Source organism: Delphinus delphis, chromosome 15 (assembly GCF_949987515.2).
Source record: "Delphinus delphis chromosome 15, mDelDel1.2, whole genome shotgun sequence".
NCBI lineage: Eukaryota > Metazoa > Chordata > Mammalia > Artiodactyla > Delphinidae > Delphinus > Delphinus delphis.
This window is the reverse complement of record NC_082697.1, coordinates 27,269,045-27,291,364: the sequence shown is the minus strand read 5'-3', so window position 1 is coordinate 27,291,364 and position 22,320 is coordinate 27,269,045. Positions and strand designations below refer to the sequence as shown.

General features: G+C 54.8%; 1 protein-coding gene across 1 annotated transcript; it reads left to right on the top strand.

Annotated features, from left to right (window-relative positions):
- Positions 1-7,854: 7,854 nt before the first annotated feature.
- Positions 7,855-19,541, top strand: SCRT2 (scratch family transcriptional repressor 2). Its single transcript, XM_060032819.1, has 2 exons — positions 7,855-7,987; positions 18,751-19,541. Exons 1-2 carry the CDS (start codon positions 7,855-7,857, stop codon positions 19,539-19,541), a joined length of 924 nt encoding a protein of 307 aa, XP_059888802.1.
- The last annotated feature ends 2,779 nt before the right edge of the window (positions 19,542-22,320 follow it).

The window sequence follows — 22,320 nt, the reverse complement described above, 5'->3', positions numbered from 1 at the left end:
TGTGGGTGTTCTGACTCCTCAGGAGTTTGTCCACTCATCTGGGGTCAGGCACAGGTGAATATTGACAACCTCCTGCTTCCATGCACCTGGGCCACCTCTTGGCTTTTTCCTGAATCTGATGGGTCCCAGCTGGTATATGAGCAGAGGCAGGAGCAGGGGGCAGAGCTGGGGGTGCAGAGGGGGGTTGATTCCTCTGCGCCAGGAGCCCTGGGAGCCGGGAAATGCCAACTCTGCAGCTTCCACAGCCACCTCAGCATCTGTCAGGGATGGTTCTCAGCGTGGCTGGTGGGTAGGAGAGGGAGGCAGGAGAGGCCACGGTGGGGTGAGGGAGCCAGCCTCGATCTGGCAGGCAGGAGCCTGAAAGTTCCAAAGAAGGCACTTGTCTGTTCCGTGCCTCAGTTCCCCCAACTGACCAACAGGGATGGGCAGGGAATGATGCTGATATCCTGAAGGCTGTTCAAGTACAGCGTCTATGTATCGAGGGCTAATTATGCTGCAGGCCTCATAGAGCCCTATTTAGTAGGTGCTATCATTGGCCTCAGTTTGTAGAGGTGACACAGAGGCACAGAGAGGTGAAGTGACTTGCCTGAATTTACACAGCTTGAAGAGGCACAGCTGGGATGAAAACTTGGCTCAGCGTGACCCAGGCCCAAACTCTGAACTGCCTCACTTGCTTGAACGTGAAAGGCTGTTTAGCCACTCCATCCCTGACCCATGCTGGGGGCTTGGCCCAAGTCCCCCTGACCCAGCAGGGAGCCCAGCGATCAGATTCCTGCAACCAGTCCTTTCTAGAGGTTTCAGGCAGCTGCTTAAGGGGTGACCTTGTCAGGGTTCAGGAACTTGGAAGGAAAGACACTTTTATGCGGGAAGGTCAAGGACTGTGGTAGTCAGGGAAGGGACTCAGTTATCCCCCGAAGCAGAGGAAAACCTTGAGGGTTGACAAATTAACTTAAGCTCAGGCCAAAGAGAACCAAGGTGAGTGGGGGGGGGGGGTCACAAGGAGGTTTTACACTCATTACTTTATTCATTTATTCAAGATATACATTTATTGAGCACTTATTATTTGCCCAGCACTGTGTAGGTGCTAACGTGTGGCAGTGAATGGAGCAGATATGGGCCCCCACCCCCCACATAAGGGGCATTCAGCCCTGGGGGAGCGGGGGAGGGAGACCCCCTTTGGCACCTTTGCCCCTCTTAGAAAGAGGGATTATATGGTTTAAGGTCGTGGTTTGAATCCTGACACCTAGCTGGGTCTCCTTGAGCAAGTCACCTTACCTCTCTGAGCTTTGGTTTCCTCATCTGTAAAATGCGGATAGCAGCAGGCCCCACCTCGAAGGTTGTTGTGATGGTTAAATGAGGTAATCCACATAAAGGGTTGGATTCGGCTCCTGGCACATAGTAAGTGCTCAATAAATGTCAGCTAGTATTATTATCATCTGGGACTTTAGTTAATTAATTAATTTATTTTTTTTATTTTTGGCTGTGTCGGGTCTTAGTCGCAGCACATGGGATCTTTTCTTTGCGGCGCCTGGGCCTCTCTCTAGTTGTGGCACGGGCTACAGAGCACGTGGGCTCTGTAGTTTGCGGCACACAGGCTCTCTCGTTGAGGCGCGCGAACTCAATAGTTGTGGCGCACAGGCTTAGTTGTCCCGCGGTCTGTGGGATCTTAGTTCCCTGACCAGATATGGAACCCGCATCCCCCGCATTGGAAGGTGGATTCTTTACCATGGGACCACCAGGGAAGTCCCTCATCTGAGACTTCAGAACATGCTCTTTCCCACCACATATCATCTCTGTCCTGGGCTAGATCTTGGAGTCAAGCAGGGGACCGATGGGAGGAGGGGTTAACTAGGCAAAGAGGGAAGGAAAGCGTGCTCTTGGCAGCAGAAACAGATATGCAAAGGCCTTGAGGTGGGAGGCTTTGAGGGAACAGAGCAGAAGCTCCGGCAGGGTCTGGAACTCTGACACACCCCCAACTGGCCCCTTCCTGAAGTCTGTCGAGGCTCTAAGTTCCTGAGCCAATGAGGAGGGATCATGGAACGGTTCCCAGAAATCGTGGCCAGGACCCTTGCAGCTGGAGAGGAGGCAGGATGGCAGAGTGGTGAGAGCACAGCCTCTGGCGCAGACTGTCTGGGTCGGACCCATGGCTCAACACCTACTGGCTGTAAAACCTTGAACAGGTTTCTTAACCTCTCTGGGATCAGTTTCCTCTCCTGAAAATGGGGCTGACAGTACTGTCGAGTCAGAAGGCGAGTGTGAGGATTAACTAAGGCGATATTCGTAAGGTGTGTAGATGAGTACCTGGCATGCAGCCCAGAGCTGTAAGTGTTTATTAAATGAAGAAAGAAGAACACGTGGTGGCTGTGGGGAGGTGCCTGCCACTCGGACTGCAGTCCCTGACAGCCTCCCACTGCAGCACCCTCTCCATGGGCCACAGTGTCTGAGCTGAGGCCACCCCCTTCCAGGACGCCCCGCTGATGACTGGGCACGGTGGGGAACCAGGGCCTGGACATTCTGCCCAGCATGAGACTCCTTTGCAGGAAATCTTGGGGCTGGAGCTCCCTGTGGGCTCGGCCAGTCCTCCTTCAAGCTGCACCACGGCCTGGGGCTCCTCTTCCCCAATCTCCCTGTCTCCCACCTCTCCTTTCACAGGTGTCAGACCTGCACCCTGGTCTGAAGGCACACCTCTTTTTCTTGCAGGTGTTGTCCCCAGTAAATCTCCCGCACTTCCGTCTCTGTTTTCAAATCTGCTTCCGAGGACCCAAATGACCAGAGAGAGAACACAGCAGCCGTCAGGTTCCAGAGGCCCCCCACAGGGCCTCGGGCAAGTGGTCTCTGAGTTGTGGCGTACAGAGCCGTGAAGAGTCAGTTTCAGGCTTTTCCTACCCTCTTTCCTTTGGCTCAGAAGAGGAGGGCCTGGGGAAATACACTGGAGAAACAGGCAGAGTAAGTGAAGCTTACCAGAGAAAGAGCCCCATCAGCGTGGAGTGGATGCATTTGTGGCCACTCTCCTCCTTGGAATTCATACAGAATCCATTATCGGCTCTGGACAGCAGCTCAGGGACCATCTTGTCCCATGCCCATTCAACAGACCAGAAAGCTGGAGCCCAGAAGAGGGAGCAGAGATAGCAGAGGCGAGCCTAGAATCAGTCTCCTGACTCCCAGAGCAGTGCTTCCTCCTAACACTATGGAGCAAAGCCTGCACATGTGATGTCTGGTCCCTTCTTTACAGATATGCAGAGTGAGGTTCAGGGCGGCTCTGCCAACGACCTGGGGTTACACAGCACTGAGATTCACACCCAGACACTAGTAGCTGCCCTCCTTAGTGATGGGCAGGGCAGGGTTGAAATCTGAGGGATATCAGAGCAGACTGGGGAGGGCCGAGCCTGCAGCTCTCACCAGCTAAACCCATTATGCCAAGACTGGGACTCCCGGGGAGGCAGGCAGCGGGCCACATAGATGTCAGACCCTCCCCAGCTCCTCCGCACAGTAACCATATGGCCTTGAGCCAGTCATTTCACCCCAGTCTGTCGATCGGGCTGATAACAGAGCTTTCTCCCATGAGGTCATGGTGAGGCTTAGGTGAATGATGAAATGTAAACAAAAAATAGTCAACAATTATCAAGTCAGGTTACTCTGTGCCAGGCACTGCTCTAAACACTTTGCAGATACATTATCATTTAATCATCACTGCAACATTGGAGATAGTTCCTATTAAAATCTCCATGTTACAGAGGAAAGGGAGGCACAGAGAATCACAGAGCTGGGAAATGGCAGAGCATGGATTTGAACTGGAAACAGGCTGATTCCAAATCCCTCTATCGAAAGCCCCTGGCAAGGCCAGCTTCTGTGAAGGGTAGACGTTTAGAACAGTGCCAGGCATGCGGAGCCACTGTTGATATAATAATAATTATTGTTGTCGTTGGGGAAATTTGCCATCGGCAATGCTATAAAGTCAGAAGGATGAATATCCTGACATGTTTTACGAAACTTTATCATTTCTCCTCTTCAGAAGTAAGGGAGTCATTTAGTAAGTACTCAAGATAAATGTTTCTTGAACTGAAACATTTTATGGTCTTTAGGAAAACACAAAAAGAAGGTGGAGAAACACCCGTAGTTCCACCACCCTTCTTTCACTTTTCTGTGCATGTTCATTTTTACTTTGGTCCATAGTTGTAAACATGCTGTGAGAGATTTCAAGATTCTGCATCTTTCACTGAATATAATTCCATGAGCTCTTCCCCCAGATGATAATTTTTAATGGCTGCAGAATATTCCATCCAGGGGATGTCTTCTTCACACCCCTCCTCACTGTCTCCAACTTGGGGGTTTTATTCCAGTCTATGATGGTACAGCAAGCATCCCTGGGGAAAAAATTCTTTCCTTATTTGATGTGACTTGGAAAAATGAATTCCTAACAGTGGACTTTCTGAAACCAGTGAGCCGGTGTTGGGGGAGGTTTGGGAGATAGAAGGCCCTCCATGGCGTCCTAGTGCTGAAACCATGTCAGAAGTTGTGTATTTCATCCATGCTTAAGGACATCCGACCCCGTAGGTATTTTTGAACTTCACCTTCTGGGCTGAGGGTTTCTTCTTATCTGCTAAAGGTGCTGATACCACCTACCAGCTGGAGGTCAGAGACTTGGTATCTGACCTTCAACCTGACACTAGTGAGCTATGGGACCTTGGATACATCACCTCCATCTGTCAGTTCAAGGGGGGATTACCTCTCCACCCTGCCCACCTGGCGAGGGAGAGTCCAGCCCCAGTTCCGTCCCTAAGTCACTGTGGACCCTCAGTGTCCTGGAAGCTCTCTGGGCTCAGTTTTCCCATCTCTTACGGAAGAGGTAGGAAGGATAGAATCATCGAGCAGGTAGAGGAGTGGAGCTCATGGGCACCGACTTGTCTTATTTACCCCACTGGACTAGGCACCCCTAGGGGACAGAGATCCCAGTACCCAGAACAAACTCAAAAATATGACTACACCACGAATAACTATCAACAACTTCCTCTATGTGAGCAGTGAAAAGTTAATTCTCCAACCCATATGTCCACCTTTTAAGGCTGACTCTCACCCCACCATCATTCACTCATGATTTATTGAGCACCTTCTGGGTTCTGGCCCTGCCAACTTCCTGACCTCATCTCCTTCCACTCCTTGCTGTTCCCGAACTGGCCCAAGCTCATTTTTGCCTCAGAGCCTTTGAACTTGTGAAGCCTCTGCCTGAAGCACTCTTTCCCTGGCTCCTCCCATGGCTGGCTCCATCTCATCACTCCCGTCTCTGCTTAGATATCACCTCTTCCAGGTGACCCTTGCTGGCCACCCTGTCTAGGTACCAGCGCTCTCCATCCCCACCCAGTTTTATGTCCCTTGAATGTCACCTCCAAGGAGATGAGGGACTAGGACTGTCTAGGTCACTACTTACTCCACACAACCCCACAAACATGTGTTAGATGAACCCTGGGTGCTCCAGGTGCAACTGTACATATAGAATCCACATGGAATGAGCATGTACTATATGTCAGGCACCATTCCAAGCCCTTTTGCAATCAGCAACTCTTGTAATGCTCTCAGCAACCCCTGAACTAACAACAATTATTATTCCCATTTTATAACATGGGAAACTGAGGCACAGAGAAGTTGAATAACTTGCCCAAGATCTCACGGCTAGTAAGTAGGGGAGCTGGGATACGCTACTGCAGCCTGTTAGAGTACGCCGAGCCAAACGCAGGGCAGAGTCACAAAGCTCAGAGGCCAATGGGCAAGCTGGCCCTGCCATGTAGGAAGTCAGGGGCACTTCACAGAGGAAGTGATGCCTCAGCTATGCCCTGAGGACAAGTAGGGGTGCACTAGGGTGAAAGGGAGGGTTCCTCTGAACAGAGGAACCAGTGTGGGGGCCAAGAGAGAGCAGGAAGCCTGCAAGGCTAGAAGTCAGCTTGTGCGGCTGGAGTGGGGAATACTGGATGTGCCATGAATCAGAGGGTGTGGGCACCTCAGCCCTCTGTGACTGAGGTTAAAAAAAGTCCCAGAGGGCAAAATATGGGGCAATATGGCTGAGAAGATGGGCAGGGCCCCCCAGATCATTCAGGCCCTTGGCAAGATCAGGGGCCCATATTTTATTCCGAGGTTTCTAAGTGACAACTGAAAGATTGTGTGAGGGCCCAAAAGCCGGGGCGGGGGGTGTCTCTGGGAATTTTTGCTGACTCACTATGGGATCCTGGGCACCTCCATGGCCTCTCTCAGCCTCCATGGGTCTTAGTCTCCCAACTGGTATTGGATGACCCAGTCCCAAAAGCACATACACACTGCATCAGCCTGGCATCCCATAAGCAGAATGCTGTTAACCAATGAGATCTTGGCATTCCTAGAGTCTGATTCCGGGACTGTTGTGCTCTGGACATCCCATACTTGCTGAGGCCGGCCCACCACCATGGCACTTTGCCAAGCAGCCTCTCTGGTCAGGGGGTTGCATTCTACTGCTCCTTGGTCCTGCCCAGATATGGGAGCTCCCCTAGGTTTTGGCTGGATTGGGGTGGGGGGGGTCTGCTCAGATCCTCCTGGAGACAAAGGAGCTGACCTGCGAAGAGTTCCAGCGGGAGCCCCACTCCCCCTCCCTTCCCCCCTCTCCCTTCCCAGTCCACGTGTCTCTATTGTCTGCTCCCCGCTTCAGGGAAAGACACAGCCTCGGATGTGTCAAAACCACCACCCCCCCGGCAGCAGGGAAATTAATTACTGGACGATTTTCACTTCCTCTTGCAGCGCGCGCCTGAGCTAGGCACCGGAACAGGACTGGCTGAGCGGGGCTGGGCATCGGCGTCGGGCACTTGCTCCCCCCATCAGTTCTGGAAGAAGAAAGTTAAACCCCAAACCCAACAGGGGGCTTCAGTGGGAGGTCAAGCTGGGGTGGGGGGATGACTTCCCCTAGTTAAAGCTGAGTGTCCAAACTAGCCCCTTCAAAATTGGGGGACAGGGAGAGGGCTGGAGGCAGGAGGATCGCCGCTGGCGAGCTCGCACTCTTTTCTTTGCATTCCCTTCCCTGTCCCCATGTGCCTGAACCCCGCCTGCTCAGACCACTCTACCTCCTCTCCCCTCTCTTTCTCTCTCTGTCTTGCACTTTTCTTTCCCTTTCTTTGCATCCCTGGGGTGCTTTGTTTTTGTGTATCTGGAGCTCTTTTTTTCTCCCGTGGGTGTGTGTGTTGCTACTTCTCTCCATCTCTGCCTTTCTTTTCTCTGTTTCTATCTTGTGTCTTTTTGTCCTTATCTTGGTCTCTCTGCTCCTATTTCTACCTCTTTCAGTGTGTGTGTCTCCGTTTCTCTGTATGTCTCTGTCTTTCTCTATGTATCTCTTCTCTCTCTCTCCCCCTTGTCTCCCTCCCCCGCTTTCTCCGTCTCTCTATATCTCTGCGCCTTTCTCACCCTCACTTTCTCCCCTCCTGCCTGCCCGCTGCTCCCTGAGCCTGGCCTGCCCCCACCGCCGCCGGTTCAGGGGAACGTGTGCGGAGCGATTGTCCTGGGGGACATTTGATGGATTAGAGCGCTGAACAGTTCCATTGCTAGGGGACCACCTGATCTCCTCCAGCCTGCGTCCCATATAAAGCCGGCAGCCGGAGTGCTGAGCACAGCTCCAGCGATCGCCTGTCTGCGCGCCGCCGCCGCCAAGCCCGAGCGGGAGCCAGAGCCAGAGCCGGGGCCGCCGCCACCGGTGCCGGCTCCGCTCGGCCGCCCGCCCGCCCGCCCGCTGGGAGCTGTCCAGTGCTGAAACCCCGCACAGCCAGCCAATCGCGCCCGGCTGGCCGCCTGCCCCCACCGGGGCCCCTCGCTAGTGCCCCCGCCGAGCCCCCCGCCAGTCGCACCATGCCCCGCTCCTTCCTGGTAAAGAAGATCAAAGGGGACGGCTTCCAGTGCAGCGGGGTGCCGGCCCCCACCTATCACCCCTTGGAGACCGCCTACGTGCTGCCTGGCGCCCGGGGGCCGCCCGAGGACAACGGTGAGTGGGACCCGGCGGGGGGGGTGGGGGAGAAGAGGGGAGGGGAGTTCGGGCCCTCCCCAACTCGGGCCACGAGGAGGGGTGCGCGCGGTAGGGAACCCCGGGAGGAGATGACCCTGGCTGTGTGCGCCCCCCGGGCTTCCCAAGGGCTGGGCGGGCGGGGCAAGGGCCAGGTCCGTACAAAGGGAAAGTCGCAGGGTCGGCCCATCCCGCCATCAAGCGCCTGCCCGGACTTTGAAAGTTGTGGCCCTAGATTGGTGCCAGAGTGAGGGGTGGTGAGAGAATGGAGAGAGAGAGGTGCCCATGAAGGGCTAGTGCTGGGGGGCTAATGCATAAGGCAATCTGAGGGTCCCCTCTCCGTGGTTGAGGGAAGGAGGCTGGTTGCCCGAGAGTGCTCCCTTGATGGGGAAGGTAAACCGGCCTGGACTACCAATCCCTGGGGAAATAGGGCTGGTTCCCTGGGGGTGGCTGGGGGCACCCTCTCTCCCTTCAAGCCTACTCCCCCTGGCGATGCCAGACAAGTGTTCTCGGGCCCCTCTCTCGGCAACTCTTTTGTTACCCTCAGCCGCACGCCTGCCAAAGGCTGGGCCTGTCCTGGGGACTGAGAGGAAGAGGGAATTTCTAGGAGGGGTTCCCCCAAAGTGGCTCCTGGTCTCCTGAGCTGCACTCCCTCCCCCTCCAGTTTCTCACTCCCCTCCAGAGCCAGCCCTGCTGTTTTTTGTCAGTCCCCTACCCCCAACACACTCTATTTCTTTTCAGAGCAAGTGCCTTGTAGGGACAAGGGTTTGGGGGACGAGAGGTCATTCAGGCCCAGAAGGGGGTGAGCTCTGGAGGGTGTGGAGAAAAATCAGAGACTGCTTCTGTGGACCCCATCCCCCATGAAGGGGATCACAAAGGGGTTCTCCTCTGATGGTCCCCACCAGGACAGGTGTCTGGAGCGGGGGCATCCCTTTGGCAGTAAGAAATCTGACATCACATGTGGCATCAGCTTTGGGGTGTGTGTGTGAGAGAGAGAGAGAGAGAAGGGGAGAGGAGGGGAGAGAAAAAGGAGAGAAGAAAGGACTGAAGAAGAGGGGGGAAGCTGAGATGGCAAAGGCAGGAGGGTGGGAGCTTCTGCCTCAGGGATTTCCAAGCACTTCACCCACATTCCATCACTCTGCCAAGCCAGGTAGCAAGAGGGCGCTGGGTAAAAGGCTCTGTGACCTCATCAAGGTCAAAGAAATTAGGGAGTGATCGGGCATACAGCTACAGCCCCTCATCTCCTGGCCTCCCCCAGATCCCCAAGAGAATCAACCTCCCTTTTTCTTTGCCCACATGTCTCATATTCTACTGTCCTCTTTTCTTGACCCCAGGACCTCTTGGGGTTGAGGACTGAAGCCCAGGGATATGGCTGGGCTTATCTGAGTGCTGGCAGGACAGAGGGTAGACCTGGGGCCATGCCAGGGCTGGGGACCTGGGTAGAAATGGAAATGCCTGCAAGCCTGGGATGTGGATCCCTTGGGGAACTGACACAAAGCCCTGGGCTTCTGCCCGCCGAGTCCCCCTTGGTCCTGTCCCAGGCCAGCTGAGAAAACCTAGAGAAGCCCAGAGAATTTCTCATGCACAGCCAAAACTGCAGACTGTTCCTCAGGAGGGAGGCAGGAACGCCTTGCCTTGAATTCAGTCCAAAAAAGCTTTGAAAGGAGCCCCTGAGTGAATGGTGGGAAGCAGGGTAAGGGCAAAGCCATCAGCAGGGATGTTCTACCAGCTTTGATACCCTAGAACCATCCCTGTCCTTGGCCCTTTCCCCAAAGGGCTCCAGACCAGCTCCCTCTGGGGAATCCTGAGGCTGTCCTGATAGTCTGATATCTGGTCTGGAACTCTGGGAGGCCTGGGCTTTAGATCTCTGACTTGCTCTGTGACCTTGGGCAAGTGCCTTCCCTTCTCTGGTCCTCCGCCTCCTCAGCAGTGAAAGAGTTTGGATGGCATGATCTAAGTATCCTTCCAACTTTGACAAGCTCAGCTTCTGTGAAGGTCAAGTTTGGGTTGGGAGGCAGTGGAGATGACTGGATGTGGGTCTAAGAGAATGCAGGGGGCCATTGTCAGGGTTTCTGTAGGGCTCCATTTACCATCTGATGTCTGGCTGAGGGTGGCAGAGTTTCTGAGGCCAGGCGTTTTTCTTGGCTTCAGTCTCTGCAGGCTGCCCCATGCTGAGGACAGGCACCCTGACCTGGGTGCCCTGGCAGTGTCTGCAGTAAATGGTTAGTGTCGGAGACCAGGGGGTGACCCTTCAAGCTCTGGTATGGCCAGGGAACACAGGGTCTGCCTTGTTCTGTTATCGGGGGCCTCTTCCACCCCTGGGGTGTGGCCAGATTGGGAAGTGAAGGCTCCCTCACTGCACGGGTGGGTAGGGGTGCTGAGGGTCCTCAGAGAGCCTGCCGGCTCCTAGCGGTCCGTTGTCTCCGTTCTGCCGGAAATAACCTTGCTGAGCATTTGAGGGAAGTGTGAAAAATTGCTGAGCTGACGTTTTTCTCTCTCAGCGTGTGTAAGTGTGCTGGGTAAACAAGGAGAAAGAGAGGAGGGGGGGGAGGTGAGGAGAGTGAGGGAGAGAAGGGGGGGAGGAGAAAGGAGGGAGGGAAGGGGGAGGGCCTGGGGCTGGAGATAGTTCCAGTTATTAGAAAGATCCTCTTACAAGCCATCCCTGCAGGGTCAGGATGAGACTGGTGGGAGGGGAATCTGGGGAAGGGAGCCTATGAATGTGGAGGTCAGGGGAACCACAGGCTCCTAACTGATGAAGATGCAGGACCCCAAATTAAAGAGTGTACCCCCAGCTCAGGGAAAGGCTGGGAGTGCTGGAGAATTCCTGGAGGACTCCTCCTCCTACACACACACACACACACACACACACACACACGCACACACACACCCCAGCAACGCTCTTCTTTGCTTCCTTACTCCCTTCCTTCTCAGCCTCCATGGGCTGGCCAGAGGGTGTGGCAGGTGAATCTGGTTGCCAGCCTCCCCCTGAATGCACAGAACCCCTAAATAGGGAAGGAGAAGCCCCACAAATGGGGAAGGTTCCAGGTCTCTCTGCGGAGCTCCCCGAAGAAGGGAGAGCAGATCTAATTCCGCCGTCCTCTCCAGTGCGAGGCCTCCTCCTCTCCTCCTGCGTCCTCCACTGCTTTCTGCCTCCACGGAGCCTTCCCTTCCCCTCCTCTCCCTTGGGTGATTCCGAGCACAGATTCCGTCTCGCGGTGAGATGCCAACTCACATCCTCCTAACCCTCTCAGAACCTCGCCCTCCAACTCTACGAAGCCCGCCCCTTCACAGGCCTAGGCCCCCATCCCGGGGAATGCTAGGGATTCGGCCACCTCAGTGTAGGCTGCTGCCCATCCCTCTGCATAGCAGTGGTCTCCATGGACCGGTGGACGTCTACCTCTCCTCACACCCTAACTCTGAAGTCCAGCTGGATGCCAGGTCCTCCTTCCTCTGCACCCCCACCCCATCCTGCCCCCATAACTCCTTCAGAGTGCATCTGACCCAGGCAGATGAGGGATCAATGCCAATCCAATAACGCACTTGTCTGCCCTCTGCAGCTGCATTAAGCCTCCCCAGCAGCTGAGGAAGCGCTCCTACTTCTGCCCATAGGCTTATCTAGTGACCACATTATACCAGCACCCGCTTCTGCTTACCCCCTCTGATGGCGCCGGGGAGTCGCTCCAGGCCAGGCCTGGGAACTGGCTGAAAGTCCCCAATTGCCACACATCTACCCCACACTTCAGAAAGCCCATTTGGGGAGCAGGGATGCAAAAGGGTAGCCCCAATCCCTTGGCAGACGGAGCCCAGAGATGGCTGAGGAGGTACCCAAGGACACACAGCAGGCCCATATGAGTGTTCTACCCCGGGCATCTTGGTCTTGGTCCAGGTCCAAGGTCAAGATCAGAGACATGTCAGAGGTCCAGGTTCAAAGTCCATGTCCAACGTCCAGTCCAATGTCCAGGTCCAATGTCCAGGTCCAATCTTAGGTCTAGGACAAGGTCTAAAGTCTAGGTCCAAGGTCAATGTCCCAGGTTACAGGTCCACTCCAAAATTCAGAACAAGTCCATGTCCAAGTTCAAGTTTCAATCCATGTCCGGGTCAACGTTCAGGCTCCAGGATCAGGATCCAGATCCAATTTCTAGTCCAAGGTCATGTCCAGGTCTATTCTCAAGGCTGGCTGGTTCACGTCTTAGAGCCACCATCAGCTTTCTCTGTGGCTCTGAACTAATCTTCCCTTACCCGAGCCCCAGTTTCTCTCTTATGAAAAGAAGCAGTCAAACTTGATCTCTTTCAGCTCTGACCTTCTAGGGACCCAAAAAATCTGATTTTCCTAAGAATTAGTCACTGGGAATGCGGAACAACAGGGTCCATGTGGGATACTGAATCTGGGGCCCCTGGCCCTCCCTAAAGCCTGGGGTCACAAGGGGGACATGAGGGGCCCAGACGGAGTGTCCACTCTTCAGACAGTCTCAGTTTGTGGCTTCTGAGAGAGGACAGGAGAGTACATCAAGTCCCTGTGGCAGCACAGCAATTTATACATCCCCATCTCTCACTCACTCACACACACACACACACACACACACACACACACACACACAGTGGGCAAATGGCAGTGAGAACAGAGTGCTGAGGAAGGTTAGCTTCAACTGCCAGAGGCAGACCTGAGGCCAGAGAGATTACTTGCCCGAGATGACAAGGGCATAAATGGCAGACCGCATCACCCCTCCCTGGGGTCCTTCATCTACATGTTCCAGGGATCCCCACAGCCTGGAGGCCCTCTGGGGGGCATGCGAGACGCTCCTGAGAGAGATGAGCCCCCCAGAACTCTTGGCCTCCTTCCAGCTGTGGGCTCCCCTGGGATGAAGTGTCCACTGCCAGCCTTTGGCTAGGAAGGGAAGTTGGCATGGGCACCTTCTGGGGCACAGAGAGGGTAGGGCAGAAAAGCAGGGGGTCTGGAGAGACAATGTGCGTTATGCATGACAGCCAGTCTCGAGGAGGCCCAGAAAGGGCCCCAGAGACACCCTGCAGGGAGCAGGAGCCTGCTCCACCAACCAGTGCTGGGCAACTCCAGACCCGTAGCCGCCATGCCTATCTCCACAACCCCTTGAAAAATCTTTCCTATTGATTCCCGCAGAGCTGTGGACCTCCCTGTGGGCCACGGGAATTGGGTCACAGTCAGGAAAAACCAGAATATGGGGGATTTCAGGAGGGAGGGATGGTGGGGAGGGGCCCTGGAATCCTCTCAACACTCCCTGGGTCTGAGTCAGTGGGCACGAGCCCCGCACCCTACAGCCCTGGTTATGTTGGGCCAGACCTCACTCTGCCCACCACTCATCTGGACTCAGGGACCCCCCCCCTCCCCAGTGGGCAGGTGTACCAGCTGCCAGGCCCTTGGAGGAGGTGGGTGTCATTTCTGGTCCAGTGCCCAGGGAACCGCTAACAAAGATGCTATAATAAGGGGAGGGGGAGGTACCAGCCCCTTTGCCCAGCTCTGTGAGCAGACAGGAGAAACTATTTTTATCCTGCTTTGCTGCTGACAGACCTGGCTTTCTGCTCAGCTGGCTGGAGCTGATTCTCGAGGCCCGAGGCCCTGGCACAGCAAGACACAGCTCTAAATAAACTCATGCAGCAGCCCCTCCAGCCCCCCCACCTAGCAGGGCCTGGCCCTCCTCAGGAAAGTGGGCCACCTGGGAAGCTGGCCCGTTACTAGGCCCCTCTCTTCTTCTGCTCATCTTGAGACAGGGAAGTGGGATTTGGGCTGGAAATTCCCTGGAGGAAGTTTGCAACACTGGGAATCTGAGAGAGACTGGGAAAAAGAACACTGGCCTGGGAGTCAGGAGGCCAGCCTAGCTCTGGTGTGAACTTGCTTTGTGGTCTGGTAAAGTCTCCTCTCAGGGCTTCAGCTTCCGTAGAACTAGGGCACCGGGGCAAGTGACCACCACATTCCCTTAGACACAAGCTAATGTGAAAAGCACCAAGCAGGGTGCCTTGTACACAGTAAGTGCTCAATAAGTGTTTGTTAGTCATTACTTTTATTGATCATTTACAAAGACTTACAAAGGGCTGGTGCATTTTCTACAAGAATAGCTTCTCCCCACCCCCAATTCCCCATCATCCCATCAGACACAGGCCAGCTGGGTGGTAGTATTTGAAGAAACCCACCACCCTTTCCTCCCACCAATTGAAAATCTTCCCTCCCCTAGCAGGTCTCCATGCCTGCTCAGGGGTTTTGGAAAAAAACACAGACTCTGGAGGGTTTTGAGTCTTACTCCTCCTCCAGTGACCTTGGCAACTCCTCTCCCCTCTCTGGGCCTCCGGGCTTGGTGCAGTGCCTGGCACACGGAGAGGGCGCAGGGGTAGCTGGAAGCAGTAGGAGCAGAAGTACTTCTCAGAGATGCCCCCACCCTCATCCCAAGGGGTCAGACAATTGGAAGAGACAATGTCTGCAAAGCACCCAGCACCTGATTTCTCATAAAATTCCCTTGCAGAATTTTTTTTCCCTTGCAGAATTTTTAAAAAATGTATTCTGGACCTTCAGTCTAAAATATCAAGACTTTTGAGTAGGGAAAACCAAAAGTCATTCTCAGGTGACATGTACATGACATCTCTACATCTCCAAAGTGTTTCTAAGCCTTCCCTATAGCCCCACGTCACAGGAGTGGCTCTGTTCCCTATCCCTCAGATGGGCCACTGGAGCCCAGAGAGGCCTTGTGACTTGCCCATGGTCACACAGCTGGAGTATGAGTAAAAGAGCCAGGATGAGAGCCAAGTCTCTTCTCTCTGAGTCCCGGGGCCTCCCTGCCTCTATCTGGACCCAAACAAGAGAGGCCTCTCTCACCCTGTTGGCTGGGGGACCAGCAGCTCAGCCTTCTACAGTCACCTGTAAGGCAGAGGAAGGCACCCAAAACTTGTCTGAGTTCCACGCACAGAGTCAGAAGAGCATTGCCTATAGTGTCCTAAAGGATTCTCCAGGGTTGAGGCCCAGAGAGGTGAGGTTGTTTGCCCAAGGTCACACAGCAGCCTAAGATACCCATGTGTGTCCCCTTCACTCTCTAGCAGATTAGAAGGATATCACTAGGAGATGTAGTGACAATAATAATGACAATAAAATTGAGAGGCTACTGTGTGCTAGGCATTGTACTAAGTATTTTACACCATTAATTCATTCAATCCTATTATGAGTTCCTTTATACAGATGTGGCACAAAAAGGTTAAATAACCTGCCCGAGGTCACATAGGTAGGGAGAGGTCTGTGGATCTGAGAATGAGGTGGAGTTGACGGGGGTTGGGGGATGGGGGACAGGACAATGGGCATCATTGAGGGGTCTATTCAGCCACGACGCAAAGAGTGTTTTTAGAGCATCCCAGTCAACCTTCTTCTGGTAGAGGCAGAGTCCAGAAAGGTTAAGCAACCTGACCAAGGTCACAAAGTAAGTTAGAACCACCTCTGCCAACATGACCACATAAATTCTCATACAACCCTCCACGCCCACCCCACAACCCATGCCAAACTCCGCAGCTGCTGGCCATCATGTCTGGCCCCACAGTTCCCGTCTGGAAGGCAATTTCACATCTGTCCCTAAGCTGAGGAGGAGCCTTTGTTTGAGGCGCCCCTATTTCTACAATATATAGAGATTCCAAGCGACAAGAGAAAGGTGCTGCAGTACTACAGGCCACCACCAGAGGGAACCACGGAAAGAGGGCCCTGCTGCAGCGAGGACTGCCTGGTCCACTGAGCTCCTACCAACGTGGGTCACCAGAATTTTTCTCACCAGACCATGAACCAGAAATTACACATCTTGGGTGAGGAAACAGTGGCCCAGGTTGGAGCTGCAAAATGTGTCTGTGCAGTTGCCAAGAAAACTGCAGCACAGAAACCCATCTGGGGAGATTTGTTATTATTATTCATAATAACAGCCAACATGTGCCAGGCACTGGGTTGGAATCCTGTCTCTCAGTTACTAGCTGTGCAACCTCGGGCACGTTACCTAACTACCTTATGCCTCAGTTTCCTCATCTGTAAGATGGTACCAACCTCAGAGTCATGAGGGTGGGATGCATTCGTGTGTAGAGCTTTTAAATAGTATCTGATATATAAATGCTCCAGGAGTGTTGGTTATTATTTGTTCACTTTTCACTTATTGTTTGCTTATTCACGGACTCTGCACTGCAAACTGTATGAGTTAGGTGCTTTTATTTTCCCCCATTTCACAGCTGGGGAAACAGAGGCACAGAGAGGTCAGTTTGTCCAAGATCACACAACTGGGAATAGTAAAACTGGAACCCAATCCAGGTAGTCTGGTGCCAAAATTGTGCTCTTAACCAATATGCCATCCTTCCTTAATAACAGCACATGCAAGGCACTGGCCACATGATCAGTGACCCCCTCCAAATGCATTCTATACTATCCCCATACCCAGAGAAAGGAGCAGAGATGCAGAAAGATGCACAACTTGCTCCAGGTCACCCAGCTACAATCAGTGTCGGGAATCAAGTTGTCCCAAGACCAAGGAGACAGAATGGTCTATGGCAGACCCTGCTGGGCCGGGGATTGAGGCTGGCCTGGCAAATCTTTATCTCCCATTCACCACCCATTTCACAAATACTTATCAAGTGTCCACTAGCTGGGGCACTGGGGATAGGAGGTGAACAACCCAGCCATGGCCCCTTCCTCAGGGACCTCCCAGCATGTGGAAAACAAGGGGAGCAGTGCAGTGGGTTCCAACTCTTGTTCCACCACTACCACTTGAGCAAGTGGTAGTGGTGGAACAAGTACCACTACCACTCTGAACCTCAGTACAAGAGTGGTACCACTTGAGCAAGTGGTACCACTACCACTTGAGCAAGTACCACTTGAGCAAGCAAGTACCACTACCACTCTGAATCTCAGTTTTCCTTATCTGTAACACAGGTATTTTTGCGATGATTCAGCGAGGTGATGGGAGTGAAGTACTTTGCACAGAGCCTGGCACTTAGGAAGTGCTCTGTAAATATCAGCTAGTATTACCATTATCATCAGTAATTACAACAGGAAGAAATACAGAAGGAGAAAGAGGGAGTCTGGGTATGCCCAACAGGTATTCAACTCAGTCTGAAACAATACTCCCTGAACATTTTGGGGCTTTAGTACCAGGCCTGATTCCTGGAGTGGGAGGTAGGGGTACCTCCAGACCAAAGGAGGGGAAGATGGGGTGCTGAGAGGCTGAGCACCCCCCATTATAAAGCTGCCACCACCAGTGCCCTCTCTGCATCTGACTACAGTGCCCCTCCCTACTGAGTCCTCCACCCCCGCAATCCCCAATCATCTCTGTGTTCAGAGGACCCTGTGTGGGCAGCTGAAGGGACAGAGGGAAAGAAAGGGTACACCATTGCCTTCCAGGTTGGGGGACAGTCTGCACACAGACTTCACCCTGTGACATTCCCAAAGTGCCCTATGAGAGGCAAAAGCACGAAGGCTGAATCAGGCAGGCTGTTTAAGGGGACGAAAGCTCTGAATCCACTTCCCTGCTTACAACAGAAACTCTCCTGGGAGCCCAGGCCCCAGGGGCTTCAAGGAGGGTGCTGGGACCACACAAGGCCCAGGGAAGCAGAGACAAATCAGGGTGGCCCCTGCCCTTGGAAAGCCCCTGTTGAATGCCCTGGCCCACCCACCACCAGTCACTGGATCCCAAAATGGAAAGGATTTCTGGTCCAACTCTAGAGAGGAGCGAGGGGTGGGGGGTGGGGGGGCGGGAACGAATCTCACGGGGGGGACTCCAGAAGGCTTCTAGTGGAGCAGGGAGCAAAGCAGGCTTGGGAGCAAGTACGAGGAAGTTCCCTTCTTGGAGCATCTACATGCCACATACGTGACCTCTTTTAAATCCCCCAGCAACCCTGGGAGGTGGGTCTAACAGGATTGTGATCCTTTCATACAACATATATTCTTTGCACACCTCCTTTGAGCCAGGCACACAGATCCCATCCGGGAAGCTCACAGCCTGGTGGGGGAGGCAGACAATTAAATAATCCTCAGTGAAGTCGCTTTTTCAAGCAAGTAAAAAGCATAATTATAATAGCTAACATTTATATAGCAATTCCTGTGTGTTCTCTCTCTCTCTCTCTCTCAGTTTCCTTATATGTAAAATGGGGATTATAACAGGATCTACTTCATAGGGTCTGTGATGATTGAATGAGTTAACATGTGTAAAGCATGGCGGCAGAGCTTGGCGCACGGGAAGTGCTTAATTCATCATTCTCATCACTTTACTCAGTCCTTCCAAAGACCCTGGGAAGGAGTGTCCGATCATAAGCTCCATTTTGCAGATGAGGAAACTGAGATTCAGGTAAGTCCTAGGACTGGAACCGGCAGAATGTTGCTGGAATAAAGAAAGCCTGGACTTTAGCGTCAGGCTGCCAAGGTTTGGATCCTGGCTCCATCAATTACTAGTTGTGGGCTTAGACTATACGCCTCAGTTTCTCTATCTGTAAAGTGGGTGCAATAATAATACCTTCCTTGCGTGGCTGTGAGCATTTGACAGTCAACACAAAGCCAGTAGAACTTGACCTCACCGCACTCCACGAGGGTGGGGTGGGGTGATTTTTATTGCGGCCCACGGAGGAAGGATCCGAACTCGGCAGCCTGACCCCCAGAGCACAGGCGCAGGACAGCGACTGCTATCGTACAAGCAGCCGTCACTTCCTTACAGCGGCCACGTGGACGCCTCCCAGGCGCCTCACCTTCCCCGCTTCCGTCTCGCCCCCTCCAGGTTACGCCCCGCACTGCCTGCCCCCCAGCAGCTACGATGCGGACCAGAAGCCGGGCCTGGACCTGGGGCCGGCGGAGCCCGCGTACCCGCCGGCGGCGCCGGAGGAGTACAGCGACCCCGAGAGCCCGCAGTCCAGCCTGTCGGCGCGCTACTTCCGCGGGGAGGCGGCCGTGACCGACAGCTACTCCATGGACGCCTTCTTCATCTCGGACGGGCGCTCGCGCCGGCGGCGCGGCGGGGGCGGCGGGGATGCCGGGGGCGCGGGGGACGCCGGAAGCGCTGGGGGACGCGCGGGACGCGCGGGGACGCCGGCGGGCGGCGGGCACCGGCACGCGTGCGCCGAGTGCGGCAAGACGTACGCTACGTCGTCGAACCTGAGCCGCCACAAGCAGACGCACCGCAGCCTGGACAGCCAGCTGGCGCGCAAGTGCCCGACGTGCGGCAAGGCTTACGTGTCCATGCCTGCGCTGGCCATGCACGTGCTCACGCACAACCTGCGCCACAAGTGCGGCGTGTGCGGCAAGGCCTTCTCGCGGCCCTGGCTTCTGCAGGGCCACATGCGCTCTCACACGGGCGAGAAGCCGTTCGGCTGCGCGCACTGCGGCAAGGCCTTCGCCGACCGCTCCAACCTGCGCGCGCACATGCAGACGCACTCGGCCTTCAAGCACTACCGCTGCCGCCAGTGCGACAAGACCTTCGCGCTCAAGTCCTACCTCCACAAGCACTGCGAGGCCGCCTGCGTCAAGGGGGCCGAGCCGCCCCCGCCACCCCCCGCCGGCCTCGCCAGCTGAGCCTCCCGACATTCCCGGGCCCCCCCCACCTGCGCCCTCAGCGTCCCCCAGCTGCGTTCCCCTGCCCACGCCCCTCGTGGGGACCCTGCTCCCAGACCGGAACTTTTCTCTCCACCCCTAACCCAGAACTTGCTTCCGGCACTGACTTCCCCAGTACATCCCGACCCACATCGTCCTTACCGGCTACCAAGATTCGGACCTTGACCCCTTGTCCACGCCCTCAAGGCTCCCAACTCAGGCACCAGGTCCGCACCTTTCCCGGGCCCTAGAGCCGGAATTTTCTCCCCCCTTCCCCCCCCAGACTCTGCACCTCTCCCCTTCTAACTTGCAGATCTTTCCTCTCATTTCTGAGCTGAGTCTCAGACCGGTTCTCTACTGGAGCCCCCAATGTAAGGCCTAAACCCCCTTTGACTCACGCCTGCAGTGGATGCCCCATCCACACCAGGACACAGGCCTGAGGGATCTAATCTTCACTCCTCTTGGAGTCCCCACTCTGTCCCTGATCCCCTCCTCACCTCAGCTTTAGGTCCAGCCATTCACACACCACCACCCCACCTTCTTCATCCTCGGGGGGCCTTCTCACCCATCCCCACCCCTACTCTCTCCAGATCCCTCATTCCACTAGCAGCTCTCACCCCTCTGAGTTCACCTGACCTGGGGCAGACTTGAGGGGCAGTTCAGGGCCCTGCCCCCTAATGTAGCCCCTCTCTCACCCCAGGACAGCCTCTCCCCAGATTCTCTGAGCACTTTCCCCACCCACAGGACTACAGGTACCCCTCCTTACTCGTTGGGGTGAGGTCTGGGGCACCTCACAAATGCCCTTCTCCCCATCCAGCTGGGCCTCTCCAGTTTATTTATTTGTGTATTTATTGATTTATCTATTTATTATTCTATTTAATCTCTTGGCCTCACCAGGGATGGTCTGGCTTTCCCAGCTGGACTGGGAGGTCAGGGAGCCAAGCAAGGAGAGGGGCAGCAAAGGCCATAGAGGGCTGCCCGCCACCCCAACACACCCCATTTCAGGGAGTGAGGGAGAAGCCCCACCCTCATCAGAGCCTGAACTTGCTGGAGAAGGGGGCGCGAGAATGGGAGGGATAGCCTGATGACCCTCAACTGGGGGATGGGGGACATCAGGAGGCCCAGTCATGGGGCAGGTCCTCATCCTCCTGAGCCTTCTATTCCCACTCGAGGGAGACCGGAGGGAGGAGCCTCCTCGATATGTTTCCTATTTATTCCTCTTCTCGAGGGACCCCAGGTTCCAGGGACCGACTGAGCCCCGGACCCGCTGGGGCCTCCGGCCCGCTCCGCTCCACGGGAGGAGCGCTCCCTCCCGGCCACGTCTATGCAACTCTCCCGGGCAGAGGGGCCGGGGCTGCCAGCTGCCCCCATTGGCCGCCACTACCTCCCCCGCCGCGCTTCTGCATGCCCGGGCGAGGACCGAAGCACACACCTCCACGCTCGCGGACCCTGGCCCCCTCTGCTTTAAGCACACGCCTCTGCCCCATCTCTAGGCGCTCAGCTCGGGGCAGGAGTCCCGGACTCTCGGACCCTCCCCCTCTCCCCTGAGCCGCGAAGGAGGGTGGAGGCTGGAGGGGCCCCTGGAGCAGGGGCACTTCTCTAGGGCTTCTCCGCTCCAGGCCCACCCGGGGAAGCGAGGCGGCAGGGATGCGGAAAGGGAGAGGGGTTTCAGAATCAATTACGAAGGGTGTTGATCCTGTAAATAGGAACTTCCGACAGCAATAATTTTCCATGCATGCTAAGCCTTTTGGCCATATTTTGTATGAGCGCTTGGCGCTCTCCCTCCCTCCTCCTCCCCCGTCTCCTACCCCAGACCCCCATCCCTTCCTCACCTCCAGCAGTATTACCTGTAAGGCAATTCAGGGATATTAAAGGGACTTTGGCCACTCACCAGTGCCTCTAGACCTTGTGATGGGGACGGGTTTGGGCGGGGGGCATCTGAGAGGCAACCAGATTTTTTTCCACTCAATTTCCCTCCCTGTAGTCTGACCAGCCTGTAGCTGCCACCAGCAGTCACACAGTTCCAGGGGTCCCTTGACATCCACGAGGTCCCAGGCATCCTCAGTCCTAAACAGTCCTCAAATACTGGGGTTGCAAACTGAAAGGGTTCAAGACCCAGGTTAATAACATAAGGGAATGAAGCACGTCGCCCTAAGACATTAGGGGACGGTTGTGCCTGTGACTGACAGGAAACAGCGGGTCTCACCTTAAAGAACTGCAATTCAAATTAACTGCACCTGCCAAACAAATATAACCGTGGGTCAGATTGGTCCCGACAGCCAGTTTACAACCCTTATATCCTTCCCCACTTCACCCTCTGCTGCTCTGGGTGTGGGGGTTCTGGCCAGCCCTAGTGGTCATACAAGCAGCAAGTACATGCATGCAAAAAGGTTGACTTTGGTTCAGCAGGCAACATTGTCCCAAAACAATGAGCTGCCCCTAGAGCCTGTGAGCTACCTGTCACCAAAACTGTTCAGGAAGACAGTGGACAATCAGTCCATCCTCCTTGCCAGTGGGCTTGGTGATCTTTCAAAATGCAAATCCTGCCTTTGCCTTACTAAAAACTTCCCTGGGGACTACTAGCACCATGCCACTTAACTCCAACCCCCAGCACAGACCCACGGGGTGGGGGGAGGGGGCTGTGTGCTTTGAGGGCCCGATGCCAGGCTGGGGGCTTGGGAATGGAACTCCATCTCCCCTTGGGCCACCTTTCGGTTTTCTTCCTTTTGTAGGCAGTGCACTCAGCATTTTTTTTTTTTTT